The sequence below is a fragment of the Danio aesculapii genome, chromosome 1 (genome assembly GCF_903798145.1).
Source record: "Danio aesculapii chromosome 1, fDanAes4.1, whole genome shotgun sequence".
NCBI lineage: Eukaryota > Metazoa > Chordata > Actinopteri > Cypriniformes > Danionidae > Danio > Danio aesculapii.
The window spans coordinates 7834443-7852656 of NC_079435.1; the positions used below are offsets into that span (position 1 = coordinate 7834443).

Genomic DNA, 18214 nt, shown 5'->3' on the forward strand with positions numbered 1-18214 from the left:
TCCAGCATTTTCACACACACACACACACACACACACACACACACACACACACACACACACACACACACACACACACACACACACACACACACACACACAGTACATGAGATTACATGTGCATTAAGAGGAGAGGCTGGGAGAACAGCTGCAGTCTCATTTCAGACTACACCACCTGTCTACATTAAACAACAAAAGTGGGCCAGATCTCTCAGAGCTCACACACACACACAAACACAGCCCACACCTGCAGCTATTTCAGACAACTGCCATTCACAGGAACACTCAACACACGCTCCCTGTGTGAGGAAAATCTGCACAGTTTCTCCCCATTAGAAAAACCCCGGCAGCTTTCATGGCCACTTCTGACGTGCGGTTATGAACTGCGTTTGAGAGACGCGTCTATGAGCAAATGATAATGTGTGCATGATTACATACAGTTCATTTCGGTCTAATTGCCTGGCAAATTATACTGCATACTGAGTAATACTTCATTTATGAATGTGCAACGTGCAGCAAACAACATATATACAGATCTCAAGGCAGATATACAAGGATAAAGGCAAAAATACGTTATGCAAAAGACGTTTATTTTGATTTTGTTGAAGAACAGTAAAAAGTTACTCACTTCGATTAAGGTGAATATGATGTCACTGTTTCAATTACTTTTACAGCCTTTATTTAAATAATGAAGAAATAAATCAAATGTATATATAGCTGTAGTTGCTTGTATATTTACATTATTTGCATAACTGCATTTTATGCAAATTACCCAAGATTTTACAATTTTAATCAATTATTTAGAAAAAAAGTAACCATTATAAAATGTTTATGTATGCAAAACGTATTCATGATTTTTAATAGGAAACTGTCCATTTGATTTCCAACATAAAAATAAAGAAAACTACAACACCACATGAAATGAAAGGTGATTTGTATATTTATATGACTTATAAAATACTCATTCTTTTTTATTATATTTAAATTAGATATTTTTAACAGATGTTTTTTACCACCTGTTAATATATGCAAAACGTCTTCATGAATTTTTAATCAGAAACTAGTTTCCATACTGTTTTTAAAAAGTAAATAAAGCAATTTTACGATAAAATTGTTATATTAAAATGGATAAAAAGTATGATAGCAATTATTTATATATTTTATTGCTATGAAAAAAATTGGTTTATGACATTTGAAAAAGCCGTTAATATGTGCAAAACAGCTTGTGAATATTCATAAAATATTTTGTGTCACGAAAAAATATTATAATAAAAATAAAAAAGTTTGCAATTATTATTATTATTATTATTATTATTATTATTATTATTATTGTTTTTATTATTATTATTATTATTATTAGGACTATTATAATTTTATTTCAATCAGAAACAAAGAATGAAAGAATAAAATGTTTATAAGGCAGTAGTTATTTGTATATTTACATAATTTACATAATTGCATTACTAAAATTACCCAACATTTTACAATTTTAATGAAGTGTTTTGGAAAGATGTAACCATTATAAATTGGTAAAGTATGCAAAACGCATTCATGATTGTTAATAATATTTTATATTTATATTATTTATAAAATACTAATAAAATGACAGATATTTTTGACAGATATATTCACAAACTATTAATATGCAAAAAGTTTCACGAATATTTAATCAGAAACAAATTTCCATACTGTTTTTAAAAAGTAAATAAGGCAATTTTACCCAAAAAAATTGTAATATTAAAATGTATAAAAAGTATAATAGCAATTATTTATATATTTAATTGCAATGTTACAGATGTGCTTGTCATTTGAAAAAGCTGTTAATATAGGCAAAATAGCTTTTGAATATTCAAAAAATATGTTGTCTCATTAAAAAATTGTATAATAAAAATAAAAATATTTGCAAATATTATTATAATTCTAACGTTATTTAAATCAGAAACATAAAATGAATAAATAAAATGTATATATGGCTGTAGCTGTTTGTATATTTACATTATTTACATAACTGCATTAATAAAATTACCCAACATTTTAAAATTTTAATCAAATGTTTTGGAAAGATGTAACTATTATAATTTCCTAATGTATGCAAAACATATTCATGATTGTTAATAGGAAACAGTCAATTTGATTTTCAACATAAAAATAAAGAAAACTAACAACAACACATACAATGTAAAGTTACAAGGTTCGTATGTTTATAGCAATTATAAAATACTATATATTTTTTTTTAATTACAGATATTTTGGACAGATGAATTAAACTATTAATATATGCAGAACGGTTTCATAAATTTTTAATCAGAAACTAGTTTTGGTACTTTTCGATACATTTCTGATACGTTTCTGATACAATACAATACATTTCTGTTTTTAAAAAGTAAATAAAGCAATTTTACCAATACAATTTTAACATTAAAATGTATAAAAAGTATGATAGTAATTATTTATCTATTTAATCGCAAAGATAAAAATGTGTTTTTTGACATTTGAAAAAGCTGTTAATATATGCAAAACAGTTTGTGAATATTCATAAACTATTTTATGTCATGAAAATTTTAAATAATAAAAATAAAAACATTTGAGATTATTATTATATTATTATTATTGTTGTTTTTATTATTATTATTATTATTATTATTATTATTATTATAACATTATTTAAATCAGAAACAAATAATGAATAAATAAAATTTTTACATGGCTGCAATTTTTTGCATATTTACATAACTACATTAATTAAATGTAAAATTATTTAAATTATTAAATTAAATTTAAACTACATTACATTAAACTACTACAATAATTAAATTAAATTATTAAAATTACTCAACATTTTACAATTTTATTAATGTAACCATTATAAATTGTTAATGTATGCAAAACGTATTCAAGATTGTTAATAAACTGTCCGTTTGATTTTTCACATAAGAGAAAACTAAAAACAACACATACAATGTAAAGTCACAAGGTTTGTATATTTATAAAATACTTTTTTTTTTCATTACAGATATTTTTGGACAGATATATTCACAAACTGTTAATATATGCAGAACATCTTCATGAATATTTAATCAGAAACTAGTTTCCATACATTTCTGATTCGTTTCCCAATTTTAACAATACAATTTTAATATTAAAATGTATAAAAAGTATGATAGCAATTAAAATATAATTGCAATGATAAAAATGTGTTTTTTGACATTTGAAAAAGCTGTCAACATATGCAAAGCAATATGTTGTCAATATTCAACAATATTCCAAACATATGTTGTCACGAACATTTTTCATTTTTGATTAAGCTTTTATAAATGCCAAAAGTATACAATTAAGCCATGTAGATTTTAACACTCCATTAAAACATTTAACTTTCTTTAAACTTCTGCAAATAACTATAAATACACACAGATTTACACCTACCCAAGAACACAGCCTCCAACAACATGAGATCAAGTCCATTTTTAGTCCACAATCTACCCCGATAAGATGTTAAAAGTCCATCCAGTATTCTAGATCGCTACCGACACTGACTCAAGTCATCGCCCACTCCACAAACCGCCACGAAGTTTACATGCTCAATGTCGCTCAACTACAAACACGCGCAAATATTACTGCAGTCTGGGTGAGCTTAAAAAGTGCATGCGTCTTTCCACCAGCAAATCTAATTTGGAGGGAAATAGAGTTCTCTTTGTGCACTCATGTGGGGCCGAGAGTCCATGTGGAGGGAGGAGAAACAGAGAGATCAGTGTGACTGCTGAGAGATACAGGCCAGGGGAACAACCAGCTGTTGCCCTCAATAAAACAAACTCAAGAGGATTGTCAGCACAATCACACCTCCTGCTCACAGTATAGACGGAGTGTGTGTTTTGAACAGGTCATATTGTGTGTGTGTGTGTGTGTGTTTTACACTTTCAGCTTCCTTTAATGTTGAGCAGGAAACTGACAAAGTCACTGCAATGAGAAAATGAATCTCTGCTGTAAAAATGAAGAGAACATTAGGAAAAAAAATCTCTGGATTTATGAATTAGAGAGTTTGAGCAAAACTACAGAGGACATTTTCTTTCATTTCAGCCCTTCCAGTGATGAGGCCTTAAAAGACCCATTTAGTTTCTAATGTGAATAACTGGGCTGCATGATATTCTGCGATATGAATACAATTTCACTAGATGACTTGAATATCTGGAAAGAATTTAGCATGTTAGATTGACTGGCGTGATCTATAGGGGATTGCATGTGTTTAAAATTCATTCACTCATTTTCTTTCGGCTTAGTCCATTATTTATCAGGGATCGCCACAGTGGAATGAACCACCAACTATTCCGGCATATGTTTTAGGCAATGGATGCCTTTCCAGCTGCAACCCAGTACTGGGAAACACCCATACACGAATACATTCACACTCACACACTCATACACTGGGGCCAATTTAGTTCACCTATGCATGTGTTTGGACTGTGGGAAACCGGCGCACCCGGAGGAAACCCACACTAACGCCAACACGGGAAGAACATGCAAACTCAACACAGAAATGCCAACTGACCCAGCCAGGGCTCGAACCAGCGACCTTCTTGCTGTGAGGCGATTGTGCTACCCACTGCGCCCCATTGTTTTTTTAATTTTGAGTAGTTTTAGTACTTTTTAAGTTCAATATTTCTTTGGTAACAAGTAAAACAAATGATTATTATTATTATAATTACTATTTATTATTATTATTATGTTTTAATTTTAATTATTTAAAGAAAAAACATATATAGTTTTATGGCTTAGTTCTGTTTATGGTTTCCTTTTGTAGCTTAATTAACGACAATAACCCTGATAGCAATAGCTAAATAACCTGATTAATAACAACAATACTCGCTGCATTCATGATGCCGTGACTGTGAGTAGTCAACACATTCACCTGCACTGACAGTCTCAGCTTCCTTCCCATGACCTCTGACCATTTATACACTGACAGAAAACAGGGACAAGCCATAAAAACTGAATGAGCAAGTCCAGAAGAAAGACGAACGCTTGATGTACACACATATATAGCAAGGGGAAGTGGAGGGCATGAGAGAGAAAGCAGACGCAGATAAAAATCCACTCGTTTAAAGAATGAAAATCAGAAAACCAAGCCAGAATAAGAAGGAAAGCCTTTTGATTGTGTATTTGTTGGTATGAACAGGAAGTCTTTCTAGAGGAAACAGGAAGTCTGGCGGCGGAGCCTCCTGAAAACTAGCATGGAATGGCTGAGAGAAGAGTGGCTTTTTTCCCCGTTACAGCTGAATTTCTATCAGCAAAGACTTTCACCCTCCCGTTGCATGTTTCCTATAGCAGGAAAAGCTGGAGCTATTCTTGAAGAGGGATTTCTCTTTCTGCACTCATTCCCTTCCCGTCTCCACCATCTTCCTGCACATCACCATATCTCCTCCTCTGGGGATTATGATCTGTACAGAGTTTATTAAAACTGTGAAAAACAAGATTCAAAAAGCATAAACCAGGCCGTGTTCATATTCCAAAAGAGTTGGATATGTTCTAACAAACAAGAAAGTGATCCGCAGTGATCCAAGGTCAAAAACCAAGCCCAAACAGGATCATAAAAAATGCATCAAAAGAACTGACCGAGAACGTCAAGTCTTGGTATTCTGTCAATCACACCGGTGAGACTTTCAATGGAGCTCAGGCACTTCAGGTTATTGACTGGAGCTACAGAAATAAACGTGCTGCATACGGATGGGAATCTAAAGGAACGTAGTGATTTTGGCTCCTTGATAAATTCCACTGAAGTTTCTTGGAACTTTTGATGAGCAATAATACGAATTCCACTACCAATTCCATTAATAAATCATAAACCATCAATGCAATGCAATTTCAAGAGTTCACACTTAGATAATGCTCAACTATAATAGCAGGTTTAGCATGCTGTCCCGGGAGAGAACCCTGAGCTCGTAGATAGATGAGCCCAAGGTTCCCGCCTGGTTAATGAGCATTAGGAGGGACACGAGATCAGGTGTTTCTCGAATGTCCCCCTGCTTCTGGCTAATGTTCTATTGTTTTCATCTGTGCTTTAATTTATTTTATTTTGTGTATGTAAATTTTTTTTTATAATTTTGTAAATTTTATGAAGATGCACTCCAGTAAAAAACTCCCCATCAATGTAAAATTGACAATTCCTTCCAAATGGAGTCATTTTGTGAAATTATAATAATATTGCAATATGTATCGCAGAAAAACAAAATATTGCAAGAATTTCTCTATAAATACATATTTATTCATTCATTCATTCAATTTCCTTTGGCTTAGTTCCTTTATTCATCAGGGGTCGCCACAGCGGAATGAACCACCAACTTATCCAGCATGTTTTACACAGCGGATGCCCTTCTTGCTGCAACTCAGTACAGGGAAACACCCATACACACAATCATACACTACGGCCAATTTATTTTATTCAATTCACCTATAGTGCATTTGTTTGGACTATGGGGGAAACAGGAGCACCCACAGGAAACCCACGCCAACATGGGGAAAACGTGCAAACTCCACACAGAAATGCCATCGGACCCAGCCAGGACTTGAACCAGCAACCTTCTTGCTGTGAGGGTACCGTTCTAACCACTGAGCCACCGTGTTGCCTATAAATACATAGCGTTCTTTAATTTTCAAGCATGTTTCCATGAAGTAATAAACAGTACACACAAGGACAAATAGTTAAAATACCTTTCCAGCCTCTAATGAGTTGATGTTCCTAGCATCAGTCCTTCTCCTTTTAGTAGCAGCCGACATGTAACAGTACAGATGTTTGATCTGAGAGTCTGTAGCACTACAAACTTAACCTTTGAGATGTACAGACTGAAAATAACGACATCAGTGAACCCTCTCGGCAAGCTGAAAGATGGACTTCTTAACATCAAAGACAGACCCAGAGCTGTGAAAGATGTGGACACAGCCAGTAACTCACACCTGATCTCCTTTAGGTGACATCAGTCAACCACTTTTCTGTTTATCACAATAAAAATCTACAAAAACAACCATAAAACATCTTATTCTTATCAGATGTTTGCAAAAATAAGAAGAGCCATTATTAACTCCATCCTTCAGGGTGATTCAGCACATCCATTTATGCCCCCTTACACATGGTTTCATCAGACGCATGCAAACACATCCAAGACCAAAAATAACATGCAATCATGACATTGTGACATCCTACAGATGTTTACTCTGTCGACATTACAAGCCTATGTACATAGCTTTGTTTTTGTGAATAAAACGCCATCTCAGTGTGAATAGAAGGCTGAAATTAATGTGAACAAAAACTTAAGGATAGTCCACCCAAAAATAAATATTTGCTCCAGAGCTGCATGATATTGGAAAGATATGAGATGGCGATATTTTCTTTTTCTGCAATATACATTGTATTGCAATATGAACAATATTTGGAAAGTATTCATTCATTTAGAGACGCAGTAGGTAAAGCTGTCGCCTCACAGCAAGAAGGTTGCTGGTTCGAGCCTTGGCTGGGTTAGTTGGTGTTTCTGTGTGGAGTTTGCATGTTCTCCCTGCGTTCATGTGGGTTTCCTCCGGGTGCTCTGGTTTCCCCCACAGTCCGAACACATGCGGTCCAGGTGAATTGGGTAGGCTAAATTGTCCTTAGTGTATGAGTGTGAATGAGTGTGTATGGATGTTTCCCAGAGATGGGTTGCAGCTGGAAGGGCATCCGCTGCGTAAAACATATGCTGGATAAGTTGGCGGTTCACTTCGCTGTGGTGACCCCAGATTAATAAAGGGACTAAGCCGAAAAGAAAATGAATGAATGAATGAATGTTTGGGCTTATTCTGGAAGAGAATGAATTGTTCATAAATCATAGTACATTAAAGTTAACTTAAATAATCAGTGTTTCATGGTTTTCTAGGAAGTTTTCAAGTATTCAAGTAATGAAAAACAAAAATCAAATGTAAAATACCACTATAGTCTTCATTGTATAAATAATCCAATACATGTGGTACAACTTGTGCCTGAATACTTTAAACCCTCATGTGCCTGAATACTTACATAGTCACAGGCCTAAAAAACGTGCAAACGATAAAACTTTCACTCCATTTTAGTTAAACTCTGCAGTGACTCCACAAATCTTGTTTCTTGTGTTCTAAACTGTGACTCCTGGTCAGCTCAACATATAAATTCAACATGGAACATCCTATGATGTGACTATTGCAGAGGAACACATTGCGATATTGATGCTGAAACGATATATTGTGCATTCCTAATTTGCTCACTGTTTACTCACCCTCAAGTAAGCATTTATGAGCTTTTTATTTTTCGCTAAACCTAAAAGAAGATATTTTGAACAATGTTAAAAACCAGTAAACACAGACTTCAACAAAAACTTGGTATCACTTTAGTTTGATGGTCTCTTAAACTTATTTTTTTTAATTTAAGTTACACTGCATCTACATGCCAACTTATTCTCAATAGAATATAAGCAGACTGCTAGGTTGGGGTTAGGGTAAGTTGACATGTACATGCAAAGTTACTGATAGTCTGTTAAATGTCTGTTGAAGGAGCAGTATCAGTAGATATTAAGCAGACAGTCTACTAATACTCAAATGAGAATTAATTGGCATGTAGTTGCAATGCAACATTTAGTCAACAAAATGTGCAACAGGGACCATCAAAATAAAGTCTTACCAAAAAATTACTTTAGATGACAATGAACTGTTAACTTTTTTGTAAATTACACAGTGTGACATTTATACAGTATGTTACTGTATTCCAAAGTAGTATTGTGAAAATTACTGTATATTTTACAGATACACATTCTGTAAATACGCATACAGCAATATAAATTGTGCTGTAGATGTAAATACAGTATTTTTCCTGTAATTCATTTCCAGTAAGTTACTAGCAAACTGCTGCCAGTAAGTTACTGTAAATTCTAGAGGAAATTGTTAGCAGTATAGCTTCTGGCTTCCAGCTTTCATCAAAATATCTGAAAAAGTAAATTAACAGAAGAGAGAAACTGTGTGAGCAAATGATGGCAAAATTTTGGGTGAAAAAGCCCAGCAGACCCACAACATCATAGGACGTTAATATTAGGTTAGATTTAGTTCATCAGCGTCTAAGCACAATTGTATTTTGACCTCCAATAATGACATGGAGTGACGTTGATATTTGGTTGATTTTAGGTTGTATAGGAAAGTTACCAAAATTCAACGTCAAGCCATCATCTTTAACCAACATCATATTGATGTCAACTACTGACATTTATTCATCAGGTATGGCAACCAAAATCCAACATCTGATAGACGTCATATTGGTAATATCCCCACTAGGCATGGGCCAGTCTAAGTTTCTGATGGTATGATAACCTTGAACAAAAATATCATCAATCAATTTCTTAGTAAAAAAAAAAAAACTTTTCCCCCATTTAACACAATATTTTACATTTTAGAAAACCTTTATGATATTTTGGAACAGTAAACATGTCAGGCTACATAATTAAAATAAATCATTGACTTCTACTATCTTCATTAGCTTCAAAAACACAGATTTCCTTAAAACACATTAAAAAATCTCTTAAAAACATTTACACATACCTTAGAAACGGTACAACAAAATATTTTTGCAGTTTTTTTTAATACCTTGACTTTTCAAAACTGTGGTAAACCTTGAAACCGGTTATCGTCCCATGCCTACTCCACACAACGTCAAGCAGTAACATCATTAGACGTTGATACTTAATTGTTTTTAGGTAGCGTTGGAAAGTAACCAAAATGCAACGTCTGTCTGATGTTGGACATTGACATCGGCCTGATGTTGGGTTCTGACGTCAACTCGATTTTCATTTACAAACAAAATTCTACGTCCCATGACGTTTGGGTTCAAGTCAATCTGACATAATATTGACGTCCTGTGCCTGCTGGGAGGGTTGTCAAAAGTATTAAGTTTGCTGTGTTTAAGAACATACTCAACAGCGCTCAAATGTTAGCATGTTAGCGTGTTTTCAAAATTTCCATACTGATTGGTACCAAACTCGATACTTTTGACAACCCTAAGGTGAACTATCCCCTTTTAATAGCAAAATAAAACAGCAAACCCATTTTTATCCATGTAACGATAAAAAAATGAAAAAATAGGACATTCATCAACAGAAAATATAAGGAGGATACGTTTAACAATGAATATGCACCACAATAAGTTCCATATTAATAGCTCTTAGTCTAAGTGAGCAGATATTACCATTAACACAATGACTCGTCGTTCATCAACTGCAAAACTTTACGCAAAAGCAACCAGCGTTCTGTTCTTTCAGTCACTCCGCCACTCCATCAGTGCTTCACACCTGCGAGACGTTCATGCCACTGCAACGATACAGAACGTGATCTTCAATTAGCATAAGAATCCAGCACTCTGAATACTATTAATCACATCTGCCAATCCTCGGCACTGCAATTACGCTTGTGCTGGTTATTTAGTGTGACTGGAATACGTCAAGCCATTAGCATAGCAGACGAGCTTGCTCTGTAATTAGTTTACGACAATGAGACTCCACAAACCTCGAAACGGATCAATTTGAGTAATGTGTAATGTCATTAAGGGAAAACACGGGTTACTACAGGAAACCCATTTGCTTGTTTTTAAACAAGGCCTATTCATCATGGTAATTTTGTCATTGTTTCAGTTAAGGTGACATTATTTGCATCTGGCCTCCAAGCAGCACCTGTTTGACAATTAGCTCAAGAGCGTTCATTTAAACAAGAACTCGGGTCTAATGAGGAAAACTGATGAGCTTTCTGTCGCCAGTTACATCATTTGGATCATCAATAATAATATGCACAACGATGACAAAGTGACAATGACTAAATAAAGAAGACTCTGACAACCACTGCTCCAAACTGGGGAACAAAACATCCCTGAATGGAGGGAATATTTAGTGGTCATCTCATTAAAAAGTTGGCGGTGAGGGAAAAGCCCTTTGCCAAGACCTGTTGGCTGGTTGTGTGTTACTGGACTGCATCTATTCAGACTTGGAAATGAAAAGGATGAGCTTGTTAGCACACATGAAAACAGCCACTAATGAAGAACGGTCCGAAGGGAAACATTAAATGGATAAAGCAGAAAATCTTGCTAAACCTGGTGGAACTGAGCTGATTGAGTGATCTAAGGGTCCGTCTCAATCAGCACCTTTGTTCACTAGTTAGGACACTGATCAGGCATTTAGCCATTTTAATAGCTATCTCAATTACAAAATACTTCCAGTTAGGTGTCTAGTGGATCACGGTTGATCCGGAATTCATACGGATCACAACCCATGGTTCAGAACACACGACTACCGGATTAATCTTTTTTTTTTACTTGTAGATTAATTTTAAATTTGTAATGATCACAGAGAGATCGCCTCTCGTGTCATTCAAATCACATGTATGAAAGCATTTAGGCTTTGCTGTAAAATATAATGATGGAAGAAGTTGGGGTAGGTTATTCGGGATGTGGTGGGTTTCTCAGGTTATTAAAGGTGTTTTATGTCACTACTTGTTTATCCTGCATTAATGCATTCAGTTTAAGCTGCACAATTATTCATTAAAAAAGATGGGGGTGTTTATTATGATTTAAGAGATTGAGTCTTTAGTCTGTTGAGTAAGTTATGAAGTTACAAACAGTCAAATAACACAAAAGTACTGGGATAACAATTTATAGTTTTAGAAACAAACATCGATGTTTATGTATGGTGAAGATTAAAATCCCCTTCTTATGCATTTAACTTGACGCTCAAAAATGAAAGTTGTAGGCAGCGATTACATTACTGAATAATTCTTCAAAATGATCCTAGCAATGAAATATGAAGTTTTATAAGTGAATAATCGAATCATTTATTGAAAATGAGACATAAATAAGTATGGGTTTTACAAATTATGATGTTAGATTTATACATTTAGTGTTATGAGCAACAGTAGTAGTAACAGTGAATTTTTCACAGTACTGAATATTTTACTATTTATTATTATTCAGCTGATTATTTCTTCATTTTATTTTAAATAAATTACAGCTTCTAAGTTCTGTTGGTTAAACCAAAAGTTTCTTGCAATACTGTTTCTGTAATAAATGGAAAGCAAATGACATTTGTCTCCTCCCCTTATTGGTTGATCTGAAAAATAGTCCAATCTGTGACTAAAAAACATAATGTGATCCGAACCGTGAGATTTGTCATCCATTAAACCACTTCTCCCAGAGCACTGAAACATTAATTCCCTGAAAAGCTAACTATTTGCCCTTAACAGAAGTTCAGAAGTGCAAAACATTAATTATTTGAACCAAATCATCAAATATAACAACAAACGAGAGGCGGATTTCTTAAAAAAAAAAGTTTGTTTATTTATATTTAAATCAATTTAAAATGTAAAAATTATATATCAGATGTTCTTATTTTTAATCCTTCAGTTCTTTTGTATGAGTCTATTGTTACGTTACTGTACGTGTAATAGTAATAAATAAAACACACATACAGCTTAAGAAAAATCTTAGTAAGAATTTATATTATTCAGCTATAATGTACTTTTAAAATATGTAATAAATGTAATATATGGAAAATAGTAGATCTGATGTTGTATATAAATTCGTGTTGATGTTGTATAATGAGGAAATTCTAATTTCATAATCAGTGTTCCAATGTGTAGTGATCCAAGCTCATTACTGTCATTACCAGTGCCCAAATTCATGTGCATGACCTACTGATCGACGACCTAGGGAACTAGGAAGCTGATTGAGACATAAGTGAGGTCAGGACCTGGATTTTACTATGATATCAAGTAGTGAGTGCCTCAACAATTGAGTAATGACACCAATTTACAAGCTCTTGATTTGATTTTGATTCTATTTAGATTGGTTTAAATATACATTTAATGGTTCACAGGAGAGGAGCACAAATTCTGGCATAAAGCATCGGTCTAGTGTTGAAAGTGAGGGAGGTAAGATTAAAGTAACAAAACATTTAATATATGACAAATGTGCTGTAATTTTGTCAACAAATTTCAGCTTTTTGTATTGAAAATAGGGTCTCATTTACATTCTATTGCTATTTCTGTTTGAATATGGTGAAACAAGAAACATTTACAGCTTATGACAAATGAAACACAAATAAAAGTTCATATAAAAGTTAATTTAAAAAATACTCAAAATAGTTACTTCCGAATCTAGAATTAGACCTTCATAGATCGGTCCTCAATTTCGAAAACAGACTTACATGTTTGTTTTTGTGTATCTGTATATCAGATACAGTACATTTTTAATATACAAAAACAATCTCTCGACTAATTTTACAAACTATAAATAAAATCCTGTCAGCTGGTACAATAATATTAAAAGGTTAAAATTAACAACAGAGAGCAATTTCAATATTTATCATGAGATGTAAAAATCAACAAGCAAACAAAACCCAAGTTGTTTAACACCCAAACTGCACAAAAGGTACTTTTAAACCTTTCAAATTATAGAGTTATGTTCTGCCTTAATTTGCTGTTGAAATATAAAGCATTTTAAATATGTTTTATAGCAAATTCATTACATTTTTTTTGTTTCTGTATCTAAGCACAAAGCTTCCTAATGTTGAATTAATTTTTGCTCACAAAAAATGTCAAAACTGAATCGTGTATAAAGATCTAACCTAATTGCATGTCTGTTAACTTTTAATATGTAATTATGCTCTAGTTAATTTGTAAAAACATTTAACGTTAAACGTGTTTTAGGACAGATACATGAAGACATGACGAACAGTCAAAACTGAATTATTATGTACATTATATTTAGAACAAATCGTCTCTGTGGAGTAACTTTGCTAGGGTAAATTAACAAGTAGCTAGTCACTGAATGGTTTTCCTGAGTTTACAAGACATGTTTGACGTCTTTTCGCGATTCAAACGATGATAAAACAATTTAATGTCATACATTACATTTCAATAAGCTTACATTTTATTTCAACATACCATTTCCATCTTCTTTTGTTCATTTCGTGCTTTTTCACTAGCACATTGAAAGAGATTATCCACTCAGGCGCTAAATCAGTCAATCCTGGTTAACTGTAAAGTCTGTCACGTCATATTTGAAGTGCGCCAAACGCATCTTATAATGTGAATCGTCAATACATCCATATACCAAATACACCACTAAAATATCGACATCCATATCCATGTTCTACAAAAATGAGCTAACTCTATTAGGCTAGCCCAACCTTTTGACTTGGACAACAAAAGACCTGGGAAGTGTTTCACCTCTCTTTTAAAAAGACTTTGAAAACGCGAGTGCTGTTAAATCGTGTGGCTCACGAAGGCACTGACCTTGCTAAAATGTTAATTATGAGAAAATTACTATGGCGGAGACGAGGGAACCTTTATCCGCAGCTTTTCTGAACCCCCGTCTTTAATCAGGTGTTCCTGTCGGCCGCGAGAGCCTTGTCTGCGCCTTAACATCCATTTTGGGGATTTTTTCAGGTTGAGGGGGTTTTACTGTCTCGTAATTGCACAGCTTTTGATTGCAAATAGGTGTAAAATTATATGTTTACCTTAATTGCCTATTAACGGTCCAGTCCCAGTGATAAAACTCGACGCAAGCACAAAGTTAGTGAGATGTTCAGCACGCAACGCTTTCGGCTTTTTACGAGCGATTCTGATCACACTGAGGGAAAACAAACACTGCGACAGCAATAGCAACAAAAAAACCTGTGCATCGTTGTACATCTCAGACCTGTGTTTATGTTTTACCTGGAGGAAGAAGATGAAAAATACATGTAGTACATAATATAATATAATATAATATAATATAATATAATATAATATAATATAATATAATATAATATAATCAGGGTTCATACAAATTTTTACTACTAAAATTCCATGACTTTTCCATCACATTCAAGTAAATTTTCATCACCTAATGTTTAATGTGCTGTCTATTTACATAAATAATAATAAAAACAATGCACGTTTAAATGTATTATATCATCATACAACACATAACAAACTAATTAGTTTTTTATATCTATTGTGTAAATGCTTACACATGGTGGTTCTTTCCCACTGTGCCACCTCTGAAATTGAGACTAAGCCGAAGGAAAATGTATGTATGAATGAATGCTTAAACAGCATTCATATTGTCAGACCATGTTTTTGGCCAAATACAGAAAAGAAGTAAATACAAGTAGCCTATATTCAAGTTTACAGATGTTTGTTAAACTAATTTCCATGACGTTTCCAAAACTTTGTGGGTTTTTCAGTTTTTCCTAAACTTTTCTGGCCTGGAAAATGCCATGTCAAAATTCAATGGTTTTCCATAACCATATGAACCCTGTATAATAATATAATATAATATAATATAATATAATATAATATAATATAATATAATATAATATAATATAAGGGCGACGCACAGCAAGAAGGTTGCTGGTTCGAGCCTCGGCTGGGTCAGTTGGCGTTTCTGTGTGATCTCCCAGCATTCGCGTACCCGGTGCTCCGGTTTCCCCAGTCCAAAGACATGTGGTACAGGTGAATTGGGTAGGCTAAATTGTCCGTAGTGTATGAGTGTGAATGAGAGTGTTTGGATGTTTCCCAGAGATGGGAAACACTGTTTTAGAGCAGTGTAGTAGTACCATACTCTAGTATTCAAGTATTTATGAATGTATTCAAGTAGTTGAATTAATCTCTTATGGTAATTCTATAGTTTATGTATGGTAATACAAAATCTACAATATATGTATTTATAAACAAAGTACTGTATTGTAGCAAAAACAAAAGTAAGTCTATACTACAGTATATTTATGACATTCATCATTTCAGTTTAGTTAATATACAGTATTCTGCAGCATTCATTACCAAATAGTTGTAAATACTAGCAATATAGGCCTACTAACTTAAAAGTTTAATTAAAAATAACCCAACATGTGGGTTGCTTTGGTATCGACCTGCTGTAGGGTCATTTAAACCAAATCAATTGGCTTGTTAAAGCTAACCGAACAAATTTAAATAATAACCCAACTAGGTGAGTTGTTGTATGATGGTTCATTGCACTGTGGCGACCTCTGATAAAGTCAGAGACTGAGCCGAAGGAAAATGAATGAATGAATGAATGAATGAAGATGAATTTTTATGGATGTGATCCAGTAAACGTTCAGATTAACCCAACCCCTGAGACATAATATTTTTAACCCTGTGTTATTGTTAACCAAATGGTTATTTGAGTATGTGTATATATATATATATATATATATATATATATATATATATATATATATATATATATATATATATAGGTATACATTCAGTATAATACATTCATGGTTCAAAAAATGTATATTGAAGTTTTACATGCAGTACAGATATGTACATTGATTCCTGGTCCACAAATCTCTGAGATGCATTTATTTTTTATAACATCATTCAGCATTCTTGTGGTTTAAGTGGAAGCAACAGCAGGATCTAAGTTCAAGGTGTGCATGGTGAAAAAAATCCCAAGGTAAAAGCATCTGCTGAATACCCACGTTTGCATTTATATTGTCTCTTTATTAATAATTCATAATCCAAATATTTGTCCAAGTTTAAATAATAAATTATATATATAGTATATGGTGGCTCAGTGGTTAGCAGCAAGAAGGTTACTGGTTGGAGTCCCGGCTGGGCCAGTTGGCATTTCTGTGTGGAGTTTGCATGTTCTCCCCGTGTTTACATGGGTTTCCTCCCGGTGCTCCAGTTTCCCTCAGAGACCAAAGACATGCACTATAGGTGAATTGAATAAACTAAATTGCCATAGTGTATGAGTGTGAATGTGAGTGTGTTTGGGTGTTTCCCAGTGCTAGGAGGCAGCTGGAGGGGCATCCTCTGTGTAAAACATATGCTGGATGAGTTGGCGCTACATTCCACTGTTGTGACCCCTGATAAATAAAGGGACTAAGCCAAAGGAAGGAGAATGAATATATATATATATATATATATATATATATATATATATATATATATATATATATATATATATATATATATATATATATATATATATATATAAAACACCATTGTTGCATTTTCATCAAATTCAAAGTTTAAATAACCTACTTATCCAAAAACCTAAAGTTTAAATAAATAAATATTTCACATCCATTTTACAGCATGAAATTGTTAAATCAGAAACAAAAATCTAAAGCTTCATGACACAAAAAATGTAAAGAAATCAAACAAAACAAAAATGTTATATTCATTGTACAACACAACATTTTTCTTGCGATTCTCAGAATTTCATCCTTACACAAATAAATAAATATACAAAAATCACATTCATATATATTCCAGCTTCATGTAAGCATATTTTTGTGACATACAGACGGAGCTTGACTTGAGTGAGCGGCTCCTTCCTGCCTGTTACTAAGCAACAAGTGTGATGCTAATGTTGACCACCTGCTGAATATTGACAGTGTAAATGAGTGTTTGTGGACGAGGAAAACGAACGTGACTCGACCACCCGCTGCAGCCCTTCAACACCATGCAAACATCTACAAGCATTCGCCACTCGCATACTGACACTGTTCATTTCAGCCAAGCATATTCATGAATGAGTGGAGTAATGATCACAGTACTAATCTGATCTATTTATAGGGTCGCATTCATAATTCATAAAAGCGAGAGACACTTGTGTCTGCTAGTTCTGCTGAAACTACTATTCAGAAATGTTGCCTGAATATATTTAACTCATGAACAGAAGATGACTGCTGGAACTAATGTGTATGATACACTCAGTCTATGCTGTTGTGTAGTTTTATGTTTGTTTTTTAGTGTGCGTGTGTGTTTTAATTATTAGTACATGAAATCATCCATAGACTTTTAAAACAGAACTGAATGAGTAAACAAAAAAATACATATAAAATTGTTATATATATATATATATATATATATATATATATATATACATATATATATATATATATATATATATATATATATATATATATATATATATATATATATATATATATATATATATATATATGTGTGTGTGTGTGTGTGTGTGTGTGTATATATATATATACTATTATTTACTGTAAAATACAGTCATTTTCACAATGCATCTTTAAAATACAGTAACATACTGCATCACTACCCTACAGTAAAATACAGTTTATGTTACAGTTCAGTACGCCAGTAACTTACTGTAAATCAAATACAGCAAAAATACCGTATTTACATTTACTGCACCATTTAT

At 33.3% G+C, this 18214-nt stretch overlaps 1 protein-coding gene across 2 annotated transcripts in view; it reads right to left on the minus strand.

Moving 5' to 3' along the window:
* Nucleotides 1-3641, minus strand: part of inpp4b (inositol polyphosphate-4-phosphatase type II B) — a 333119-nt gene extending 329478 nt beyond the window's left edge. Inside the window, exon 1 of one of the 2 annotated variants that reach the window (XM_056456463.1) lies at nt 3421-3640. In XM_056456463.1, the coding sequence (XP_056312438.1) occupies nt 3421-3459 (39 nt within the window). In that variant the 5' untranslated portion in view covers nt 3460-3640. Of the gene's footprint in view, nt 1-3420 lie in introns of both variants that reach the window. The other variant, XM_056456462.1, reaches the window with a different exon arrangement.
* Nucleotides 3642-18214: the final 14573 nt, after the last annotated feature.